The sequence below is a fragment of the Anoplophora glabripennis genome, unplaced genomic scaffold (genome assembly GCF_000390285.2).
Source record: "Anoplophora glabripennis isolate ALB-LARVAE unplaced genomic scaffold, Agla_2.0 scaffold79, whole genome shotgun sequence".
In the NCBI taxonomy this organism is placed as follows: domain Eukaryota; kingdom Metazoa; phylum Arthropoda; class Insecta; order Coleoptera; family Cerambycidae; genus Anoplophora; species Anoplophora glabripennis.
In genome coordinates, this window is record NW_019416623.1 from 1,231,457 (window position 1) to 1,258,443 (window position 26,987).

General features: G+C 31.7%; 1 protein-coding gene across 1 annotated transcript in view; it reads right to left on the minus strand.

The window, feature by feature from the left end:
• LOC108917159 overlaps positions 1 to 7,931 on the minus strand; it is a 234,381-nt gene extending 226,450 nt beyond the window's left edge. The window contains exon 1 of the mRNA XM_023455102.1: positions 7,789 to 7,931. Within this exon, the coding sequence (XP_023310870.1) occupies positions 7,789 to 7,931 (143 nt within the window). The remainder of the gene's footprint in view (positions 1 to 7,788) is intronic.
• Positions 7,932 to 26,987: the final 19,056 nt, after the last annotated feature.

The window sequence follows — 26,987 nt, forward strand, 5'->3', positions numbered from 1 at the left end:
ACTGTTGAATTTAAAAAAGAGATATACGTATGAAAATAAATAAAATAATTCCCTATACATATACCTAAATCGTTCGACGAAAAAGAATGAATAAAAACCACTGAATTAACTTATTGCAACCTTTAGGTGTAATTTTAGAACACTAAAAATAAGTGTAAAGTTGTAACAGACTTCGAAGCTTCGGAGGACTATTGGATTTCTGATATGCATCAAAAACTGCATGGTTACAAGATAGGTTCTGTCTTCGTATATCTAGAATTGTTCTGGATAGGATGAATGCATCGGACTATGTGCAGTATCTGTGGGTTGGATATTTAAATTAATGGTCTACTAAATAAGTTCCTATCACTTACTTGTCTCCTTTGTAGATGCCTACATTTCGTTGTCGCCGGGCTGTGAATTTCTGATTTGAGTTTGACTTGAATCCGCTGAATGTAAAATTTTAGCTGATTTTTAGGTTTTGGTGATGGTTTTCTGACATTGACCCAAAGGTGAAGAGTCGCCAGTCTTTTAATAACAAAAATATGAAAAATGCCTCAGAATTTAATGTGTTGTCTCGTTTTCAGGGCTTTCCCAAGCAGACATTCACCAAATTTGTGGAATTTCCTCAAATTTTTTAATTTTAACGACAGTTTTCAAGTATTTTTCCAATCCTGAGGGGCCGGAAAGGTTGATTCTGTTTTTGAATATTCAAAATATGCAATAACCTCCACGAATATGATGCGTTTCCAGGGTTGTGCCGAAAGAGAAACCTACTGTACAGTTTTTTTGGCTGCTTTTTAGATTTCAGAAGTGGTTTTTAACAATTAAAAAAACTGAATTATGATGCAGTATTAGTACATCAGATTTCGGAGAATCAAAACACATAGGATAGCATTGGTTTCATATGTATATGAAACCGGCCACTTATTTTGTGCACCCATGTAATTATAATTAATTACTAACTTGGTATCAAAAAGTATATATTTTATTTGCTCACAGTTGCATAAAAAAATTGTACAGTCGTCATTCAGACATTTCATCCATGCAATTCAAAGTTAAACTCAAACGTATAATCCTGACAAATAGAATTGTAAAAATGAATTCGAGTGAGTCGGTTTTATGTTTGCCGACAATTCGAGACTTTCCCGAGATTAGCCTTACTCGAAGTTGTTAGAAAATCTCGCGTGAAACGAGGTTCTCGCCTTGCCTACTGCACATCACCGAAAATATAAAAACGGGGATAAATAGGAGCTTTGCAAATTTATTTCTTGATAAAGTCGTCGGGTGTTCGGGAATATCGATCCCGGGAACTATTTTCTCCGCAAACAGTCACAAATCCTCTAATCTCGTTATAGAACTTACGTTTCCGAAGAAGGAATGATTCAGGAGGGCATTTTGATGCATAGCTTGTTATTCCGATCCGATTTCGCCTTCTGCGATGCGATTCCGTCCGCTTGATTAGCTACCATTACAATTTAGTTAATTGGAAGTCGAATAAAAAGTTGGAACAGATGTAACAAACCTCAAAAGTGCAATGACCTGCAGGGTCGATCTTGGCACTTGTTTATGTCTGTTGGAATCATAGAATTTATTTGTCTAGAGTTGCTAGAAAAATAGTTTCAATGCGAAAATTCTCATAAATTACGTCATGTTAGCATAAGCATTTCCATTAAACCATAACGTTCTGTTTCAGAGGACCTGATTGGTGTAATTTTTCGCGAGATACTATTCAACCAATCAGCGAAAGCATTATCTCGAGCGAAAACGTAACGATTTGTAACATTGCTCATTGTAAACCAGTTATTAATATTAATGACGCCAAGATCTAGGAAATTTTCGTTCCCATTACCGATCGTGCAATGTTGGGTTGCCTATGTTCGGCGGTCACGTGGCTTGTAAACATTTATGAAGGCTCTGTAGTAACGGAGATATGGCCAAACACATACCATATAAGCGTAATGTGTTAGAAAGAGATTATTACTTTTTTAATATTCCAAGAATCAGTTTAGGAAATAATTTTATACACACCTTTCACTGTTTAGTAAAATAGTCATTTTCTTATTTTTTCAACGTTGTTTTAAAATTTTGAAGATATATACGTAATCTTTGTGTTCATCTATTCTGTTCATCATTTACAGACTGAGAGATTTCTCTAAAGCAAAAGGTAAATTGCAGTCACAAAGTTTACTATAGATGTATTTTTTTAATGTTGAATATTATAGGGACATTCCACGCCAAATCGACCACTTTTAATAGCTTTTTTTTTAAATAACCATAACTTTTTCAAAATTTGAGATATCGGGACGTCTTTTTTTCAAAATTTTTGTTTTCAAATGTATTTTTTGAAAAAAAAATAGATCAAAATTGTCTGGACCTATTTTCACTGTTTTTTTTTCAATTTTCGAAAAAACGAAAATTTCTGGATTACTGTTTTAGAAAAACAATTTTTTTCTTATAAAAAACTGACATTTTTTATAAATCCTCAAATTTTTTCAGTGGTGTTTTTTCGTTTGCTATTTTTTTTATTGATTGAAAATTTTTTTTTCAAATTTAGCTTATTTTATTAGCATCATTTTGAAAATTATTGAAAATGTATATAAAATCCTAAAATTGTAAAACAATATATGAAAGAAATAATTGAAAGTGGTAAACATGAAAAAAATTTCGATTTTTTTGTTTTGGATAATTTTTTTGTATTTTTTTCGAAAACTACATCCAAAAACAGAGAATGAAAGAAAAAAGTTGTTAAAAAGACATGTAACGCATTTGAACTCAAATAAATAATTTTGAAATCATCCTCTTTTGACTTCTTGAAATTGTCATCAATCGCTGCATAGAAAAATTTTTTTCAATTTTGGGATTCTATACATTTTCAAATTTCAACATTTTTTTTCAATCAATAAAAAAAATAGAAAACGAAAAAACACCACTGAAAAAATTTGAGGATTTTTTTTTTTTCGAAAATTGAAAAAAAAAATAGTGAGGATAGGTCCAGACAGTTTTAAATCTATTTATTTTTTCAAAAAGTACATATAAAAACAACAATTTTGAAAAAAAAACGTACCGATAACTCAATTTTTGAAAAAGTTATGGTTATTTAAAAAAAAGCTATTTTTTTAAAACTCAACTTTTTTGAGCTGTGTGAAAAAAATTGAAAAAATTATCAGAGGTTTTCAATGGGATAGAAAACAATAAATAAGTTTCAGCCAAAGCGAAAGGGGTCAAGGTTAAAAGCGGTCGATTTGGCGTGGAATGCCCCGTTAACATAAACGTGTTTTTGACAAAAAAAAGTCCGTAATTAATTGAAAAATTAATTTTAAATTTGTTACCTATTACAGTTAAATGTATTTATGAGAGAACCAAATTAATTTCTTTAAAAGATGAAAATTTTAACAATTAAAATTCATAAAGAAGTCAGTGTCCTGGAACTTTTGTTGATAGGGATTTTAAAAATATTGAAAATAAACTATGCAAGACAACAAAAATAAAATACTTATAAATGAAATTTTCACATACATATTTTTTTTTGTCGGAAAAATTTAGAAGAATGAGGAACAAATTGAACATTTGTTTTACAACTAATACTTTGTTGTTTGTCCAAAACACGTTAAAATAATGACACTCAAAATGAAAAAAAATGCAACAGCTTACCAAGTGATTTATACAATAAATATTATGTTGTAGAAACCTCAAGATCTGTAAATATTAGAATAGAAGCACACAAAGATAAAAGCGAAAATTTGAGAAATCAATAATCTCAAACGCATTTGGGAAAGGTCATATTTAGATCTCTTTTTGAGAATGAAATTTTTTTTTCGAAACGTTAGCTAACTGAAGAGCATGATTTTTATTCTATATTTGCCTGTTTTTTCTTCAGTTTTTCTTTCAATGTGATTTTTGATTTCATAAAATATCCCTTTCCTGCTTCTATTGGAGAAATGTTTTATTTCATTAATTTTTATTTACTTTTTTCACTAGCCACAAAATAAACAGATAAACATTAAAACTATGCACGAAATAAATAACTATCTTTAGAAAATATTTAAAATTATTACTATTTGCCAGACAACCAAAACTTTGTCACACGTGCGTACTACTATAACCAGATAGTTCCATCAAACTTTATACCTATCGTTGACATTATAAGTAAAAATACTAGGTGATCCATTTAAAAGAACGATAACCTCTGCAACAATTATTGTAATAAAAAAATTGAAACATTTTTATTCTTACTTTGATTTTTTTCATATCTCGAAAAACAACGGAGAAAATAGAAGTTAACACTTGTGGTGGACCAACATAATTATGAAATGCGTACTAAGTATTTTAATTTTTAGAAACTGTGTATTTAACTGGAACGCAAATGCCACCAAATAATCTTGCGTTCAAAATATGAATATTGAACCATATAGATATAGTTCAGTCCAAAATTCCTGTATTTGCAAGTTATATCACAAATGCACAAGTAGTTCGAAAATTACTTGTCATAGGTTAGTGACACTTAGCATCGCGACTTATCTAAATTAAGGTAAAAAACTAATAAAATTGTGCACCCCATATAAGAAAAAAAGGAAAATAGCCCCATTTGTGATATTTTTGAAATAAATAATATTTTCATTTTTTGTATCAAAATTTTTTATATAAGTTCAAATATGGACATATTTCTATGATTTTATTAAATCTTATTAAGTAATTAATTAACAATGTAGATTTTTTTGTCATATCAAATTTTCGTAAATGTACAATTAAAAGTTAAACTTAAAACGTACTGTTTAAAAAATTATAATCTTTTTTTTTACTGGCAACAATTTTTTTTTAACCACAATTAGTATACAGAGTGGTCCGAATTTTATGCGGGAAACTTCGAGGGCAGATAGATCTCTTTAAAATAATATGTGTTTACCTTATAAACATTGGTCTGGAACAGCCCCGTTTTAGAGATACAGGGTGTTGAAGTTGTTAAAAAAAATTGATTTTTTATTTATATCTCCGGAACCTATTAACCGATCTCAATAAAATTTGGTATAGATAATATATATGATAGTAGGCCTTCAATTCGTTAAAATAAGAGCTTTACAGGTTCAACCAATGGAGTACAACTGGACAGGGGTCACCACTTTTTTACAAAAAAACTACGCCACTGCATTCTTTACAAGTCATTGTAACTGATGTAACTTGAATTTGTTCCCTAAAATTCGCCGTTCTAAAGTTATTCGTTCCAATACAATCCCCTTGTGGCAGACACTTCTAATCATAATATTACAAGAATATTTATGTTTATGCTTAAAAGTAAGTACAATTTGTAAGCACATCAACAAAATTATTTACACTCTTTTCTAGATTACCTGTGAGGTAGTGTTCGAGGAATTTAGGTTTCCCTGAAGGCCTCTTTACAAACAAGAACAATTTAAATCAAAATAATAATACAAATATATTTACCAAGCAACAGCAACTAAATAAAAAACAAAATTAACGTTACGTATTTACAATAATGGTTCAAAATGCGAACCACCCATATCGATACAATTCTGACATCTTCTATTAATGAAATTAATTGAAGATTAATTGAATCTTGTGGTGGTTTTCTTTTAATCCATTACACCCGTCTTCTATTCGATGCAGTAGTGGTCTTGTGTTTGTTGGATTAGAATAAACTTTACTTTTCAGATAACCCCAAACATAGAAGTCCAGGCGGTTCAGATATGGCAATCTGGCTGGCCAAGACACTGGACCCTCTGCACCCTTATGGTTGACATTGGCATTTGATCTTTTACCTATCCATCGCCCCATATAATTTTCATTATATCATTCTTATATTATTATCCCAGAATGCGCACGAGCACCATCCATTGTATCCAGCAATTTTGTTGTATATTTAATGGAACATCCTCTAATAATTCAAATAGATGTTTTTCTAGAAAGTATAGAAATTACTGGGAATTTAGACGGGGTGGCAAGAAGAAAGGTCCACAAACTTTATTGCGAATTATTCCGAGCCACACGTTCACAGAAAATTCGTGTTGAGATCATCTTGTCCGAATTTCATGACCACTTTCTTGTGACCAAATATGCAGATTGTGAAAATTCACTACCCCTCGCCTTTAGTAAATGTACATTTATTATTATTTTGATTTAAGTTGTTCATATTTTGTGCAATAGAATATAAATCCGATACAATAACTTGTAAAAAATACAGTGGCGTAGGTTTTTTTTATAAGTTCAGTTGTACACCACTGATTGTACCTTTAGAGCTCAGAGGGAATGCAAGGCCTACTATCATAGATTATCTGTACCAAATTTTATTGAGATCGGTTAAGAGATTCCCGAGATATAAACAAAAAATATATATTTTTTAACAACTTCAACGCCCTGTGTCTCTAAAACGGAGCTATTCCAGATCAATGTTTATAAAGCAAATACATATTATTTTAAAGAGATCTATCTGCCCTCGAAGTTTCCTGCATAAAATTCGGACAACCCTGTATAGATATAAAAACTATATTTAAAACTCCAAAAGTGCAATGATCAGAATCATTATTACAAACTCGCTATCAAAAATTAATTTTCTTAAATATCTTGAAAAAATTTACAACCTGGTAACACTGTACCACTTCGCACTATGACGGCATTGCAAACTTATTGTAGACAGACTTTAGCCCACTTGGGCAGTATATTATCAATGTACCGTTTATACCTATATATTTTTATTATTCTAAATTCATTATTTTGTAAAGGAAAACGAAAAAATTTGTATTTATACAAAAGTTAAGACATGTTTCATGGATTTTTCACCATTGAAGCCAAATAATGAGATGGTAGATACTAGTGGTAAAAAAATTATTTTGCCTTAAAATATCTCTTTTCCTTTTAAAGACAACATATCGCAAATGAAATAATTTATACAAATTTGTGTACTGTGTGAATTATTTTTTCATTGTCGTACCACGAAGGATATTACAATCAAGTTTTGTGAGGATGTAATTTCGTCTAGATGTGTGTGTAACGGTATCCAGCTAATATGTTCAAGCATGCATTGATCGCTTACAATTTTGTATTTTACTACCTCAGTCACTAAAATAAATGCCTTAATAAAATTACGAATTTGATTTACGGTGCTACATCTGTGTGCGGCGGGATTTTGCAGCGGAATTTTAGTTTTATGGCTCAGTATTTATCTAGTAGAAGTGGACGGCTTAAGCCGGCCATACACTCACGTTCCAACGTCGCAGAAAGACTACGCTAGACGCGATAAAACCGAAATGGTTTTTATGGTGTGGATCATCAAATGCGGTTTTTCTCTGCTTGCTTAGATAACCATTGTTTTTATGAAACCATTGTTTTTATGAAGTTGACCATTATTTTTTATGAAATTATCTCACATTGAACAAATAAGGTCAAAAAAATAAAATAAAAAAGGCATAGTTATATCACATCACAATATTCTAAATTGTACGAAATATGTTTGAAAGTTAATATATTTTTCTACAATCACGCAATAAATAACTACTGGCGAGTAATTTTGAATGAGAAAAAGTATATCCTTATTGCACAAATGCAATAAAACACTATTTTTGCCATTCGGTCCATAAACACTTCATTTTCAAAACTGACAGACCATTTATTACAGAGATGTTAAAGTGACCAAATAATAGGAAATCCCAAAGAGTTTAGGCCAATATCAAATGTGATGGTCAAACACAATCATCTAAATGCGTACCTACTAGCGATATTTCTGCGATATTCAAACGTGTATGGCCGACTTTACACGAAATAGGTTCTAAAGCACAAAACACAAATATATCCCACCTCTGATTCGGGCTTTTACAATCAGATTCGTTAGCGTTGGAACTGTCATCCTCGTCTCTGCTGGTGTTCTGGGATTTCGGTGACTGCAGTGGCGTATTGGCGTCGTCCGAGCTTCCTTCTTCTCCTCCTGCGTTGGAAACCATCAGCTGGCCCCCTCCCGCCCCGCTACTACTTCCATTGTGACCCCCATTGTTCGAAATTACTCCCCCGCAAGTAGGGGGGTCAATCTGCAACGAAAAGAGAAAAATATGTGTGCATTCTTCCAGAAGACGAGTTCTTTTCTAAAATACGCTACAGGGTGTCCCTCGAGAACTGACTCAATCGATACAGGGAAAATTATATGCATGGAAAATTTATTTGATAGATTTAAATTTTTAACGCATAACTCATATCGTTCAAATACCTTATACTTAAGGATGCCTTAATATATGCAGTCTGTTTGATTATAAAGACCCCGAGCTATAACTACTCGGTTACCAATTTTTGGACACCCTGTAAAGTACAGGCTGTTACAAATTTGCTTCTCACTACAGGGATCTCGGAAACGGTAAGAGATACGGGGACAAACTTGCGTAATCAAGGTACCAATATTATGCCTCTAAAAAATTAAAGCTTAGTAAACTCACAAACAAAATAGCTATCGCCACAGACCGCTACTAGAATAGGCCAGCAGTATTAAAGTTCCGAATTGCCGATAGAGTAAACCACCAGCAGAATTTTAGGAAGAATCAAATGCAGCGGCCCGCATTCTTACGTGTATCCCAGCAACATATAAACAACGGTTTGGCAATGTTGTCACGTGTACTTACGGATTTATTTTGTACATTTTTTATCAATGCCTGTTTTTTGCGATACCGTATTTACTTAAATGTAGGTATTGATAAAAATGATTTAAAGAATGAACGAATAGGTACCTATGTAATCAACTTAGACGATCGGATCACAGACAAAATAGCTATCGCCACAGACCGCTCCTGGAATAGGCCAGCAGTTTTAAATTTCCGAATTGCCGGTAGAGTACACCACCAGCAGAATTTTAGGAAGAATCAAATACAGCGGCCCGCATACCTAAGCGTATCCTAGCAACATATAAACAAGACTTTGGTAATGTTGCCAGGCGTACTTACGGATTTCTTTTGTACACTTTTTTATCAATATCTGTTTTTTGCGTTACTGTATTTACTTCAATGTATGATGTAGGTATTGATTAAAATGTTTTTAAAGATTTAACGAATATCTATGTATGTATCATATGATATTCTGCAGTGGTGTTACAATTAAGTTATTTAATCATAATTTCGTTAATTAGCTACCTACTATTTTCATTTTTTGGTATTGAAATACTGCAGAAAATATATTTCCAAATAAACAAAATTCGTAATAATATTTTAAACTGCTTGTAATATAATTTTTTTAATATTTGATGATGACGATAAATTTATTTAATATACAAGGTAGGTTATTAGTACGTCGCGGAATGTAGGTACAGGTTTTTTTTTTGTATTTTGACATCCACTTATAGGTTTAATAATTAAAGATAGAAGGAAACTTTAAATACAAATGTACGACTTTTCCTTTATTTCATTTGACATCAAAATTTACTGGCATATATGTTTAAAATAAAAAAAAATCATTAAAAAAAATTAAAATTCATCCTTATGAAAATAAACAACGCTTTTTATAACTAACCTTTACAACAACATAAGGAGAATACCTAAAAACGAAATAACATTAAAATACCTAACTACAATTTTTACAAATCAACATGCAAGTGATTGTGATGATTCAGTTGAAAATATGTTTCAATTTACTATTAATTGCTTAAAAAACAAATTCAAAATTATCAAGCATTTCGTCCTGTATTTTTTTTAATACTTGCAAATTTTCAGGTGAAAAAAATATGTCTAAAGGACTGACAATGAGATCGGGGCTGTTTTCTGGCCACCTAAGGTTTCTAATATTTTTTAGTGTTGTTGACGGGATTCTTCCTCCAAAATAAATTTGCCAATATTCCTGAAGAACTTTTGCACATTATTGTTATTTGAATAATACAGTTAATTATGTTTTATTTTTCGTCATCAGAATAACCCATTGTAATTTTTTTAATTTTTTAAATTAAAATGGGTTATTCTAATAATGATAAATCCCATGTATTTTTAAAAGAAGGTTCGTTTCTGTCGTTTTTGTCTGATTGTGTGCGAGAGAGATAGAGTTATAGTGTGCGATAGAGATAGAGTGACTCTGTCCTCATAGAGAGCTTATCTCTCTCTCTCTCTCTCTCTCTGCTGTCTTCAGGAGTCTCCCCAGCAATTTCAGGACACCTAGGGAGGGAACGTGGGGTAGAGCGCGTGGCCTTGTTAAGCCTTCGTTATCGATCTATGATGTCACACAGTATAAGAAAAAAAAATGGTTTTTGCTCGTAACTCGGAAATGGCTGGAAATATAAACAAATTTCCCCTTGGTTCTGAGTAGAGCACTCGGTGGGTGACGCAGAGCGGGGTGTCACAATATATGAAAGAAAAAAAAACAGTATTTGCTTAGACTCTTAAGTATCAAAAAATCTCCCATGGTGAACAAATAAATCTCCCATGGTGAACGAGTGAAAAACGTCAAAACCCGCATGTCAAAAAAAAAAACGGGACCAACGGTGTGTGACGTCATAGGATAAAAAAGTGTTTATAACTCGGAAACGGTGCGTTGAATCGAAAAAATAATTGAAAAATGTCAACCCCTCCCTCCCGGGTTCTGTATGTTCCTTCTGCGTTGAATGCAAAAGGTCCGAAGTCCGTATGTCGAAAATAAATTCTGGAAACAAGAGGTATGTCGTGTTATAGTAAAAAGGCCGTATAACTCGGAAACGGTGCGTTAAATCGAAAAAATAATTGAAAAAATCTCCCCACACCCCTGGTTCTGTATGACAGTTCTGCGTTGAATGGAAAAGGTCCGAAGTCCGTATGTGGAAAATAAATTTCGGAAAGAAGAGGTGTGTGAGGTGATACAGTAAAAAAGGTCTTATAATTCGGAAACGGTGCGTTGAATTGAAAAAATAATTAAAAAAATCTCCCCACTACTCTGGTTCTGATTGTCCGTTCTGCGTTGAATGGAAACGGTCCGAAGTCAGTATGTCGAAAAACAAAAAAGTTAGTTAGTTAAAAATTGCAACAGCAGTAGCGAACGCATTATCTTATCTCTGTATTGATTGATGATTTGTTGTTTTTTTTTAAATAAATTTCGTATTCAACTACTCCTTGAGGTTCCAGCAATTTTACATTGTGTTAATTTTTTTGAACACCTTGTGTCACAAATATGGGCACTACCAATGACATCCATAATATGCAACACTTGTGTCAATAAATAATTATTTACCTATCTAAAGAAATCAACAATAAGAGGCAGTACCCATCTAAGGATACACAATCTGTATAATGCAATTTTTTTAAACATAGGTTTTGATATCGTACCATATTGGAAGTCGACGCACAAATCTAAAAACATTACTTTCGAGTTTTTGAATTTTCCCATTCCAAGGTGATATAAAATAAATAATTAATTAGGTAAATTCATAGTTTTAATTCTAACTTGATTTATTTTATTTAACATTTAAGGCAAATGTGATTTCCAAACACAAGATAAGTTCCATATCTCTTTGATTACATAATTGAAAGTATTAAAATTTAGCAGTTATTATTTGGCAACAAAGCCACCGCTGGAACTGCCGCCTATTAGCAAGTAGAAGAGTTACCACGATAAATTTTATAGCTGGAAGCCGGCTAAGGAGACCCTGCTTCCATTTCGGGTTGCCAATTTCCAGCATTTAAGTAGCAGTCTGTAGCGATACGCTATATTGTCTGTGATCGGATATTCTGCAGGGGTTATTTAATCAAAATTTGATTAATTTGCTACTATTTTCATTTTTTGGTATTGAAATACTGCAGAAAATATATTTCCAAATAAACAAAATTCGTAATGATATTTTAAACACAAATATAATTTTTTTAATATTTGATTGATGATAAATTTATTTAATATACAATGTGGGTTACGTCGCGGAATGTAATTACAGGTTTTTTTTGTATTTTGACGTCGACTTATAGGTTTAATTATTAAATATAGAAAAAAACTTTAAATACAAATGTACGACTTTTCCTTTGATTCATTTGACATCAAAATTTGCTGGTATAAAATATATGTTTAAAGTAAAAAAATCATTAAAAAAATTTAAATTCATCCTTATTGAAATAACAAACAACGATTTTTATAACTCACCTTTACAACAACAGATAGAGAATACCTAAAAACGAAATAACATTAAAATACCTACCTACAATTTTTACAAATTTTCAACTTACATTGTGATGATACAGTTGAAAATATGCTTTAATCTACTATTTATTGCTTTAAAAACAAATTTAGAATTATCAAACATTTCGTCCTGTATTTTTTCTTTCAATACTTGTAAATTTTGAGGTCTTTAATAATATATTTTGTTGAGCGTGTCCCCACAAAAATATGTCTATTTGGAGCTGTTTTCTGGGTACCTAAGGTTTCTAATAATATTTTTTAGTGTTCGTTGACGGGATTCGTAATCCAAAATAAATTTGCCGATATTCCTGAAGAACTTTTGCACATTATTGTTATTTGAATAATATAGTTTAATTATGTTTTATTTTTCATCATCAGAATAACCCATTTTATTTTTTTTAATTTTTCTTTACTTAGGTAAAATAATTATTGACAAGTGTTGCATATCATGATCATGGATGCCATTGGTAGTGCTCATATCTGTGACACAAGGCGTTCAAAAAAATTAACACAATGTAAAATGGCTGGAACCTAAGGAGTAGTTGAATACAGAATGTATTTAAAAAAAGCAAACAAATCATCAATCAATGATTCCTTACAGAGATAAGATGATGCGTTCGCTATTGCTGTTGCAAATTTTGACAAACTTTTTTTGTTTTTCGACATACGGACTTCGGATCTTTTGCATTCAACGCAGAACGGACAATCAGAACCAGGGGTGTGGGGAGATTTTTTTAATTATTTTTTCGAAACTACATAGATATTCGTTGATTTTTTAAAAACATTTTTATCAATACCTACATTATACATTTAAGTAAATACAGTAACGCAAAAACAGATATTGATAAAGAAGAGTACAAAAGAAATCCGTAAGTACGTCTGGCAACATTACCAAAACGCTGTTTATATGTTGCTAGGATACGCGTAGCAATTCGGGTCGCTGCATTTGATTCTTCCTAAAATTCTGCTGGTGATGTACTCTATCGTCATTTCGGTAATTTAAAACTACTGGCATATTCCAGTAGCGGTCTGTGGCGATAGCTATTTTGTCTGTGGTGCGTTGAATCGAAAAACTAATTGAAAAAATCTTCTTTACATCCCTGGTTCTGATTGTCCGTTCTGCGTTGAATGCAAAAGGTCCGAAGTCGAAAATAAATTTTGGAAATAAGAGGTGTGTGACGTCATATAGTAAAAAGGCTGTATAACTCACACTGTATAATGCAATTTTTTTAAACCTAGGTGTTAATATCGTACGAAATTGGAAGTCGACGCACAAATCTAAAAACATTAATTTCAAGTTTCTCCCATTCCAAGGTGATATAAAATAAATAATTAATTAGGTCAATTCATAGTTTTAATTCTAACTTGATTTATTTTATTCAGCATTTATCACAAATGTGATTTCCAAACAAAAGATAAGTTCCATATTGACAAAAGCATCCTTTTCGGGTTGCCAATTTCCAGCATTTAACACGCAGTCTGTGGCGATAAGCTATATTGTCTGTGGTAAACTTGAATCAAATCTAAGACAGTTAATAAATAGGAAAAAATAAGTATGTAACAATAACTTAGTAACAATAATAAACAAAAAATTGTACAATACAATATTAAACGCAAATAAAAAATTTAAAATAAATAGTAAAATTTAAAAGTGCTGTTCAAACTGTTGTCCATTTCTTTCGATACATCATTCGCATCTTCGAATTACACTTCTAACTGCATTTAATTTAACGTTATGTAGAATATTATTTATTGCGATACTAATTCAGTCTTTCAACTGATCAATGTTATTTGGTGGTTAGATAAACGTTTTTTACGAAACCGCAGAGAAAGAAATCCAATTTGGGGATCATGGCAGCCAATGTATGCGTTTTGTTGTACCAATCCAGTGGTCTTCAAATGTAGCATTCAAATTATTTATGTTTATTTAGCCATTATGTGGAGGTGCACCGTTCTGTTGGAAAATAATATGGACATACTCATTTTGGTGAATTGGGATTATTATTTGCATTATTTAAGTACCAGCGACAGAACTGTATTCTTTGTTCAAAGTCATTTTCATGAAAATTTTGAACCAAATTCACCTTGTAAGGAAACAATTTATGTTTATGTAGAATTTTATACACAACGTACTCGGTTAAATTATGATTCCTGTCTAATTCCCGGATACCTATTCGTAAGTATTTGGGTTTTCTTGCACACTTAATAGTAAACCTATACTTGATTTTCATTGCAAGCATATCCTAAAGAAATTATTTTCTTCTGTAGCGTTCCATAACTACTGTCTTAGATTTCAGGTTTACTAAACAAAGTGAGCACCGTAAACTAAAGTCAAAGGCTGAAAGTATTCTAATTTTTTTCTCAAAAATTTCATTATGTATAGGTATATAGGTAAATTTTATATGATTGGAAAAAAAATAAAAAGTCAATAAAAACGTTGAAAAAAATTTATACAATCCCATGTAAAAAAATATCGATGACGTCACCACTCATCTACACTGTGACGAAATAATTTGTGCATCGTTATAAAAAAAATAACATTCCATTTAAAAATATATATACTTTACTGTTCAAAAATTGGTAACCGAGTTGGGGTCCTTATAATCAAACAGACTGTAAAGGGGTCCAGAAATAAGGGCCAGAATTTTACCCGAGCATTTAATAAATGCAACAACTTTCATCTCATATATATTTTTTACAAAATTTCTTGGTTTTATAACATATATTTTTTTATTTTAAATTTTAATTACCCCTTACTGGGACATGAGTCTAAACACAGTTACGTTTATTAATAATCTAAAACTCACAAAAATTGAAACTAATTATTGCCAGTCTTTATTGCTTATCATAAAAAGGACAATTTTCCATAAAAAAATTCATATACGTTACTTAAATCATTTTTTAATCCACATCAGCTTATTAATGTTAGTTTAAAATTCTCTGTTCACAATTTTGTCGATTTTTTTAGTAATAGGAGTATTATGGGAAAAATATTGAAAAAATATTTAATGAAGTTTAAAATAATATGTAACCAAAAATTTGGTCCCATTTGGAAAATAATTCTTCTGTATAAAATGCATGTCTGCATTTACTCGTAGCAAAGAACATAGAAACCTGATATTTAATGGTTCTGATAATAATAATAACCTGCATACATTTACCAAATTACATTCCAATAAACAGTTTTTAATAATTTTTAGTGCATTGTCGTTAGGGAACCTAATACAGTAGAAAGTTAAAGGATACAAAATACCAGAGCAAATTTATTAGACAAAAGTTGTTTAAATTTAAATACATAGACTTTTGGCAATTATTTCTGGAACACAAAATATATTAAGAATATGTATAAAAAAACGATATTTGATTGAGCAGAGTAAAGGTTAAGGTCGGTCTGTTTTATTTTTTTGTTATCACCTGTTAATTTAGAACCACTTTTCAGTTCGCAACTTCGTACGAACCCATATTACACTCTAAGGAAAATAGTAAATTAAAGTAATGGAAGGGTTTACAGAGAACTAAATTACTTGGTTAAACTTTAATGGCTTTAAACGCTTCATTTTCGATTTACAAAATGTTTAAAGTTAATGAAAGCGTGATATATTTCAAGTCGCAAAATACAGTTGATTGAAGTGAAGTAAATAATAATTTATTTGAATCATAAACAGGGCATAACTTTAAGTAGGAATCAGTTTTTTAGCGGTTATAGTACTTGTTTCCCTGAATACGAATCTGAAATTCTTCTAATCAAATAAATAATCAAGTTATAATTAGTTTTTTAGACACCACCTTAATTATTGTGTACAACGCCATTGGGCTGCTTGAAGTGGGCCACCCAGTGTTAGCATATTAAGTTGTATTCTTGCACTATTAGCATTGCCAGTTGTTTTCAAAATCAACCTTTATTGTTCAAAATTACGATGAAAAGTAATTTAGTAAAGCAGATTGCTTTTGTATAACTTAGCGACGTGTCATTTTAAAGTCACCACATTTTTTGATATGGTCGAAACGCCGAACATTAAAGAAAGCGTTTTATTTTGTTTTTATATGATTTATTAAATACTAAATGAATGAAAAATAATTGAAAACAGATTACATTTATATAACAACGACGTGTTATTTTAAAGTCACCATATTTTTTTTGATTTGGAGGAATTAACCAATATTAGTATGTAGATACAGGTTACTAATTGTAAATAAAACTGATTTATGTTTTCAAATAATTATTTTTGTTGTTTTAGAAAATGAACATAATAAAAAATAAATAAAAACTTTATCTGAAATATTTTAAAATCGTTTCACACCACTTGTACGCGTTAGTACGATTCATCACACCATTCCCTTAAATAGTTTTGATTTCGTCAAAAATCTGTAATGACGTACTTCCTTTTGCAAGAAGAAACCGGAATACGCTTTTCACCTCGCAATTGACGGATTTCGGAATAGAAGCACTTATTTCAACACGTCACTACAACAACAGTTCTCAACTCACTGAGACAAATAAGCGCACGTTCTGCTACCAACACCTTGACCTTAAATGTAATGTTGCCAAATTTGTTGAAAACAAAAGCCACAGAATATCAGAGTGTCAGTATTCTTACTTTGTGGATATGCCTCGTATTATGTCAACATATAGAAAAAGTGTAAGCCTTTAGTGCTCTATGAGTCAAATTTACAATAGACAGAAAAAAATGCTTACAACTACCCCTAGAAATATGCCCCAGTAGGTACCATACCTACAGTGACGGGACAGATTAACACCTCTCTGGAAATGTGATAAGGCTGTGGACTCCGCAAGCCAATTTTTTTATAAATAGTATCCTGAAGGGAGGTTATATTCTACTAATCATTTTATTGATGTAACAAAAGCCTGGCCTACTACGATTTTTAAAAGGGTCGTTTTTCCAGAAAGTGGTATTAGGCATAAAATAATATACCAAATTTAAACGACAAATAAATGTCTATTGAGTGTTTTTTATGAGGTGCGAAACTTTGAAAAATTAGCTAGAAATTATAATAACCAGGTCAAAGATTGCCATGAAAGTGAAAACAAGTACCAATCGAACAAAGAAAAAATACAGAGACTATAAATTTAACACTTTTAATTGTTGCCATAGTAAACATAATAATTAACGTACAAAAAATGTAGGTATTTAATTATAAATATTAAGTTGTTAAATAAAAAATTGCAAAACAATCTAAGTTAAATTTTAGTTTTCTCGAACTATGGACTTACTTTTGGGGTTTTATAAAACAAAAAGTTTATAAAAACAGACTAAGGAATTTGGATGACCTAATAAATAATTTGCATATGACAAGCTTGTGCAGAGATTACTCCACAACGGTTATATAAATTATTTTTAAATTTAAGAAGATTGGAAAAATGTGTTCGAGTGGAGAGAGGTTTGGAGGAGAAAACTAAAACTTAATTTAGATTAACGTTTTGCAATTTTTTTGTTTAAGAACTTAGTATTTATAATTCATTACATTTCTTGTAAGTTATTATTTTTATAATCAATTAATAATTATTAATAAATATAATTAAAAGTAATAAATTTATAGTGCCTACATTCTTTCTTTGTCCGATTGGTATTTGTTTTCACTTTCATGGCAATCTTTGACCTGCTTATTATAATTTTTAGTTGTCTGATTTTTGGAAGCTTGACACGACATAAAAAAATACTCAATAGACATTTGTCATTTGCGTTTAATAGCCTGGTAATCTTTTTAATAAAAAGTGCCTAATTCTACTTTCTGGAAAAACGACCCTTTTAAAAAGTCGTAGTAGACTAGGTTTTTCTCATCAATAAAATGAGTATAATATAATCTCCTTTCAGGGTACTATTTCTAAAAAAAAATTGGTTGGCGGAAAGTACACAGCCTTTTCACATTTCCAAAGGTGTTAACTTAAAAAAATAGACACTCTATATGATCCACGTGCGTGCAATCCAAAATTAAAGCTACATGTCAAGTTTTAACGAAATTGTATCACGAAAACGAAGCGTTTCCGGATAGAGCAACTGTTTTGTTAATTGGTGACGTAGAATCCGCCGATAAAGTTTAGCCAACTATTTTAATTACATCCTGTATACTCAAATAAACCAATTTATTGTAGTATATATGACTATAAAATCATATGATGATAAAAACAAATTTTTTTCAAAAGTGGTAAGTAATATTGAATGTTGATCTATGACATATCGATAATATCCGATTGGGTTGAGTATGTTGGTAAAATAAAACTTTAGAAAGTGGTTTGTGTAAATTATGAATAAAAATACAATAAAGATTAAGAAAAATAATGGAAAGTCACAAACTAAATCCTACTGAAGAACTGAAAGCTTTTAAATAGATATGTATTTCAATTTTTTTTACATATTCTTTTCAGTACATATATCAGTGGCGTTAATTCCCGATAGGACACCTTGTATATTTACACAATTACACTATACCTGTAAAAATCTAACTGATTTAGTTATGGACATTGTCCGTAAACCAAATTTAATTCCAATTTTTAAACCACTGCTTCTAATTTTACCTAAAAAAGATTTTTATAACCTTTAGTTCGTATTGTATCACTTTTTAAATAATGGCTGATGAACTACTGTATAGTATCTCGCAGAAAAAATAATAATCTGGTATATGTAATAAAATATCTATTTTTTTTGTTCCAACAAATTGCCAAAGATATTGGAGGCTCTAAAATTGCTTCTAATCATTTAGGGGTTTTGAGTAACAACATTTATTAAACAGTACTGATTTTATTTGACACCCTGTACGCAATTATGTTATCATTTGTCACAGCATCAAAGGGAGCAAATATTAAATGTCCCAATATCAGGGGTGTTAATGCCGTCATAAAATTTTACGATTGATTTTGTTGCTAAATTTACTGGGGGTGATTGATAAGGGTATGACACGAATCAGACACCTGTCTCTGAAGAAGTTCCTCCAATATATTATGGTAGTCCAATCTTATGAAGCATTATTATGTTATAAAATGCCCAGAAAAATCTTAACCATATAACAGGCTAAATACCGGAAATACCTACTTTGTAAACATATTTTTAACAATCAGAAAATTATTCCATAAACGTATACATTTTAATGTCACGGTGGCAGTACCGGCAGATTTCATTTGCCACCTCATCGCCATTAAATTGTCAAACCCACAGTTATTTAGTAATAATTTAACACAAATATTAAAACCCACTCACAAAAAAATGTACAAGGTAATTTTTTATAAAAACGTTAAAACATCCCCAAAATAGGCTCAAGTAATGAAATCCAGCAATTTTAATAAGTTTTCTCAAAATATTTACAAATTGCTTTTCATTATAAAGTTTTACCTTATCCTCACTATTTCACCCTATTTTAGGGAATATTTTAGCGTTTTACTAAAAATAGACATGGTTTTTGGGCCGTTCCCAACTTCTCGAAAACGGCTAGGAAATTTAAAAAAATACCAAAAGATAAAGAACAGCGATAATATTGATTTGAGCACGCAACTGAGCTACACTTGAGCCATCAAAAAAAATATGAAAATTTTAGCGTCGATGTATTTTAAAATAATGGTATTTTCCGTGTAAGTACCACTATCGTTCTAGCATCAATTAACAGCAATGCTTAGCAGGAAGGGTCCACAAAATATGAAAATTAAAACAATTAAAATTTAACACCTCATCTCGAAAACGTGACCATTCCGGGATATAATTTCTTAAAAAAGCCCACATTATTTGTCATAGTTTTATCGTTTCTGAAATTTACCAAGATAAAAAGTGAAACACACTGAATAATGTAATAATAGTATATTACGTAATAAGTGTTGTAAAAAGCATTTTACGCACGAATTGAAAAGTTACGCACGACGCCGCATAGCGGCGAGTGCGTAATTCTATGAGTGCGTAATTGCATTACACCACGTATTACGTACTATACTTTACCTACGACCACCACTGTAAATACTTGAAAACACACCGTCTGCGATCAATATAAGATTCCTATTTTACGTACGGTAAAAAAATCGCACAGCTTGGTAAAAAAAAAATCGTACAGTTTTCCTAGCAACCGCCTAGGAACGGTCAATACAAACAGTATTGTATTGACCGTTGCTAGGCGGTTGCTAGGAAAACTGTGCGATTTTTTTTACCGTACGTAATAGGAATCTTACACTGATCGCAGACGGTGTGTTTTTAAGTATTTACAGTAGTGGTCGTAGGTAAAATATGTGATTGTGAGACTCACTTCAATAAATTTAGGTCACGGTAGATTTAGTTTAGTTAATTATATGTACATTTAACATAATTACTATTGCATTATAAAATACCTGAGCACAAATTAATCCCACTGTTTATTTATGTATCATGTATGGTATCTATTGTTATAAATAAAGGATGAATGATATTTAAAAAACGGTTAATTTACGTACATGATGTGCTATATGAATTTTGTTTAGAATTTCGACAAAAATTGTAATATGAAATAATATACAGGGTGTTCCATTAAAGAAGAAAACATCTTTGTTTTGTCATGACTTTTTGACTGATCCTGTATATTTAATTGTTTTAGTGTAATAGATTTTAAAAAACTCTAAAACGTTTGTGTCTTACGATTTTTCGATAGCTATCTTACTTTAGGAGATATTCGACCGTTTCCATACATATCAGCGACCCTGTAGCTTTTATTCGAGTGATCTCGTCAGCTACAATCCTTTAAAATTAAAACATTACTTCAAAAACACCTTGTAGTTCATTTGCTCAGTCTTTTCCGCCTCTCGCCTTTTTTACCATCCTAAAATAACGTAATAACAAAACTAACACATAATAATGTAAATAACTTTGATTTTCACCCGAATTGATGTGACAGTTAACTTTTAACCACCAAAATGCTTATTATTAATGGGTGAGGAAAAACACAATACTCTCGAGTGTTTACAAAACTCAAATTTTCACTGAATAACACAGTGGTATATTTACTTCTATTTACAATAATTCCCACAAACAACGCAGTGCAGGAAAAGAACTAAAGCATTTACCTAAATTATACCCTGTGGGGATATCCTACTATTTATGTAAACAAGAAACTATAATTTTTCAAACTGCTACTTAATCTGCATTACCTACGTTGACAACCTGGATCCCAAATGGACTGGAAACTTGAGTAAATGGAAAATCAATTTCCCAAGTGCAATTTCACTCGGTAAACGGGAAATGCGGACACATGTGGTTACATCAGTGAACTGATACGGAATTTAAGGAAACATGTCGGGCACTTGTAATGAAACCCACATCAGAAATACAAGACGATAATGTCTGAAGTTATTTACTTGATCGCTTTTTTCTTATTTAGTAGATGTTTTGCCACCTGAGAGAAAATTTTAAAAATTAATGAAATTGGCCCATTTGCCAAAAGGTCGAGGTTTATTTTTCTGAAAATAGTTTTGCTTAACCAATAATCTCACACTGCAAAAATCAGACAAATACAGAAAACGTGTCATTATATATTAAAAAGTTGTAAACGTTTCGAAAATATATCTGTTTACGTCTTCTGAAAATATAATGGCATCGTTTTAAAGTATTTTTGAATTTGAATTTGTTTATTTTTACCTGTTTCAATAGTTAGAAATATCATATGATATTGTCCGAGGAAACGGAGGACTCTTGGCAGCAATCATCTCATTCGAGTGGTTTGGCGCGTAATATTTTAGAAACATTGGTGAAATCTTTCAAAACATCGGTGAATTACCATTCTTTTCGTAGTTGGAGGCACGTAGCGCTCGGGCCCGAGTTTATCCGCTTTGTCTTTGATGTCTCTGGGACGATCCTTGCGACAATAGCGACATTTGAGAAGCCTCGTGAGGCATATTAGAAACATCGGTGAAAAATTGATTGAATTCTTTTTATGTTAGGGAAACTGCTCTATGTGTTTTTATATTCCTAATTGACTGCGGGAACTGCGGTATATGACAACTTTTATATAATTGTTGCGAATATTCGAAACACAAGCGAATTTTTCCCTGTATCACCCTTTCAGAAACACCCTGTATAGTAACCTGCTTGTATAGTGAAAAAACTTGTTTACTTAAACCAATGTTTTACAGTTCAGATCTTCTAAAAACTGATATCAGTTTAAGGTTTAAGGTCACTTTTGTCTTCCCTGTTTATATATTAAGCACAAAACCTTTCGTGACCCGGAAGCAGTAGGACGTCGTCTGTCCTATAAATAATAGACAAAATAATAAGCGAACGAATACCAAAATAGATTCCAATTACTAGACAAGCACTGCACTGCAATATCCTAGCTGCATTCGTGGTTTATTAGCGATACTCGTAGTAATTAGGTTAATTAAATTTTTAATCCATGTTTCTATTAGAAAATTTAATATGAATTAAAAGCATATGCCTGAAGCCCGTTTGTCGAACCGCACTACGGATCTCGATTATTCTAAGAAACAACTGATTGGTAGAGTTACAATTTTTTGAAGTTATAAGAAAATAATTTTCCAATTAGCAACTAACGTCCTGTGTATACATTATTTTACTTTGACAGATCGCATCGTTTTTTCTAACATCTCTGTTACACTATGCAAATTATGAAGAAATTTAAACATCCAATATATAAATAACAATTAAAATGGTCTAATAATTTTAATTTTGTTTCCTAAAAAATGTTTGGTTCTAGAACAAAATAGAATTTTTTTGTGAGCTAAAAATAGTAAGACGATAAGTCTTTCTTTTATATTTTCGTGTTTTATACACATTTGACGAAAGAACTCAATATTTATTTATACCAACCCTTTTGAATTAACCTCTATAATTTTAAAAATTAAAAATTAACGTAACCGCAACTGTTAGATTTTAATTTCTCAGCATTAACAAACATCAAATTCTAGTAACATCTTTTTAAAGTAACGCCTTTTTAAATTTAAAGAAGAAGGTTTAAAATTAATATTTTTGCAAAGAATTTCCAAAATCTCGTCACGAAAAAATAAAGGTCACAAATTTGAATTTATTGCCTGACAAATCTAGAAACAGATATAAGGAGTACGCGCTGTTTACGAATTAATGCCAAGAATATGGTGCAAAAAGGAACAAGACTTTTTAGCGAGATATGAAAGCCAAATACTCTGTGGTCAAGATATTCTATGCTAAAGAAAAATCAGAAGTCAGTTATTTATTTATTTTTTCGCTGGTAGAAAAATTGCTAACACATGGGTAAAGCATCTTTTCCGCACTTGCTAGGAAAATAACTATTTCGTACAAATATAATTTTGTAAAAAAAAATCGAAATGGCCAGTATGAAAATGATTTAAAAATACGCGGCACTGGAAACTGGTCCACTGTAAAACTTGACCTTGCGCAAGGCAAAGCTTGAACGGACAAAAAATTGAAAGAATATTTTTCCCAAGTAAAGGAAAAAATAAAATTTTGTAACACCTATTTTATATCAGCAAATTCAACTGGTTTTACCGCTATTGTTATTGTTTATTAATACAATTTATTTGTAGTTTTAATTAATAAAATAATTTGACAAACCTTGTTACAACTGTTCAAAATTTGGTCTACCGACTTATAAACACATTTTGGCACGTCTTACCCAGTTTTTACAAATTAACACAAATGTTGTCTTTCTTCACCATAACACAAATGCTTCACCATAACACAAATGTTGTCTTGCTTCACCATAAATTAAAACGACCTCCATCAACTCCGAATTGCTATACAAGTAAGCCATTTTTAACACTTGAAAAACTAATGTAAACACTATTCGGTTTCACCTGAAGCCACGTGGAGAAAAAGCGCATTGTGTACAGCGCATTGCGTACAACGCGAATGACACTAGAGACTACAGTAGTCCAGCGATGTAAGGGTTGTAAATACTATAACTTCAATAATTTTTTTCTCGGAAACTATAAGGACTTTACATTTCTTTTTACGATATTGACTCCATTTTTCATAACACATCTATTATCAACTTTTGTTTGAATAAGTTGTGAATCACCCTGTATAGTTGCCAAGTCGCATTTGCAATCTCAAATGATTTGTTATCAAATCATTTAACAATTAACAACTATTAACAATTTAAAAATTGCCTTAGAAATTTAAATTTTTTAAGGGGCACAGATCTACGTTGTCAGATTTTCAGATTTTACAAAAAAAATCACCCCTTAACGAGATAATAGCACGCCGCCTAATGCTACTACTACTATGATATTTGGTTCTCTAAGTGTATTAAAACACCTTGTACATATAAGAAATGACATCGAAATTTTAGAATGCACTCAATACTGACAGAGATATTCCCGATCGCATCTGAAGACCCTGTACGGATAAGGCAATCACAGTTTCCGTTTACTTCTTAAGAAACATGCCTGGAGAAAAAGGATTATCGTTACAATTACTACTATTATTATTATTATGGCGTTGTATAGCCGAGACTGCCTTCTTTATTCCTTCATAATATTTTCCAATTTCAAACTGGGTCACCCATTATCGATTAACGATAACTGGAAGAAGTTTATTTGGTTTATGTAGTTGTATACTGGCAGAGATGAGATAGTATTATTTACCTTGGGCTGATGTTACGATACTTCCATCTGATACGGTGGAATTATAGCTCTCTTCGGCATATTTATTCGCATTTATTTCTTCGCCAAGGACATGAAGCCACTTGTTTCCCATTTCAGGTAGGATAATTCGAATGACTTTTATTCATGAATACAAACATTTATCTGAAACAGTGCGGATGATACAGTAATAAGCATTTCTTCAGTTATTTATTGAATACAAATATTTAATAGATGCAGCAAATCCATTGTTCCAATTCGCGTGTCTGTCAGTGTTTGTGACGTATGCGCAATAATGTTGTACAAAACTATGTACAGCTTAACAACTTCCAAAAAAGTGCTTGAAATTATAATTCAACAATGTGAATGTGACGAGGCAACAATTTTCACACCCAAAAACCAGATCTCACTTGCCCGAAGGTTTTTGGTATGCAGAATCCTAATCCGGCGTCAGAATTGCTCCTATACGTCTCTGTTCCGAGATATCCTAACCTAAAAGTGCAAAAACAAATTTTTGCTATATTTGAGCTTATATCACAGAGCGAATTTTTTTTTTTCTAAAAATGAATCATGCCCTCTAAAACTACTACTTTTACCCTTCAACACGCTTTTTTCAGATTTGACACCGGATTTGGATTCTGCGCACCAGAAATCTTTGGGCAAGTGAGGTCTGGTTTTTGGATGTGATCTTTCGTCAAATTTTGTTGTCCTGTGTAATTAATATACAATAAGTAACTGATAACTTAGACGTTCTTGGAAAGAGTCCACGAAAAGTGAAAAAGGGCAAAAATACCTATTATTAACATCTGTAAACGCCCACATCTAGAAGGGCTTCTAGTAAAAAGACAAATAAACTACAACAGTGGTAGGTCATTTCCAAATATCGTTTTTCTATCATTTTTGCGCATCCATACAGTTCATTCCTATTGAATGACCGTAGCGTTATAGTAGAGAGAAATGTCATAGTCAAAATGGTCGACCAGTGTTGGTTAGGTTAAATTTTAAATATTATGTTATTCGCTAGACAAAATAAAATGTGCAACACCGATTCCTACAACTGAAGCATCAGCTACAGCATCCATTCTGGCGCTAATTTCATGCAGCTGCAAATTAGAATATGAAAAAAGACGCGCGTGTGCAAAAACTGGTATTCATTGTTCAACAATGTCCTGGCCAGATCTGCTTAACTGCTGAGACCGTTGAAAGTAACGACGACGACGATGACGTAAAAAAATTAAAATGTTATAGGTATATTTCACGTAGTTTGAGTAATATTCGAGTAAATCATGCGCATAACCTACGATCGATACGTGTGCGGTGATGCGCGCCAATTAACCTCTGTCTTTCAGCCGCACTGGCGCAAATACTATTCAATTCAAAATTTTTTGTTTCAAATTTCATGGCGAACATTTTATTATTCTCGTAAATTTTCAGAAAATTGAATGGTTCGGCAAATAAATAGGATTAATCGTATTTAGGGGTGATTTTTCAATTTTTTAAGGGCTGACGGCTTCCAGTCACGCATAAAAACTTTAAGACTTTTTTCGTACTATATAGGTAAAATCTAATTTCCCTAAACTAATGTGGGCGAATGCAGATTGTGAAAATTCATTATAAACATGGATGGACTAATTATTCCATCAGCAAATTCACACCACACTGCCACTTTTTGGTTATGCAGTAATCGTTCTTGAATGACCCGAGGATTGCCTCTGCTCCAAATTCGACAATTTTGATTGTTCACTTAGGTACTTAGATGGAAATGCGCCTCGTCGTTAAAAATGATTTTCTTAGCAAAATCACCCTCCATCTGGTCTGGTTTCAATTTCTGGGTTAGATGAATCTTGAATAGATGCAGATGGAGATCGTTTGTTAAAATCCTGCTGCATTCTGCTTTTTGAAATGTTTAATTGCAGTGACCGACGGCGACGGTGCTCTAAGGTTACGGGAATTTCCGCCACATTTACCGTAGCAATATTTTCGGCTGAACTGCCAGTAAGAGACCGGCCAGTTTTTTAATTGTCTGCAACAGAACCAATTTGTTCAAATTTCACAGTTGTTTCATTCAGACCGTTCCTCCTATCGAAAATTCCACGTAATTTGCGCACAGTCTCAGCTACACACTCTCCGTATTTGTAATGATTCTTCACATTCTTCACTCGCTCATCCATCGTCCGCTTTGTCTTACCGCAACGTGTTTACTACACTATGCGCATTGCTGCCAACTTTTCAGGATGGAAATGGCGCACAATTCAAATCCTTCTTACTTTTGGGTTCGGCAGTTTCAACTTGAGTTTAAAATGAACGATCATTTAATTGGCCCAATTCTTGATTC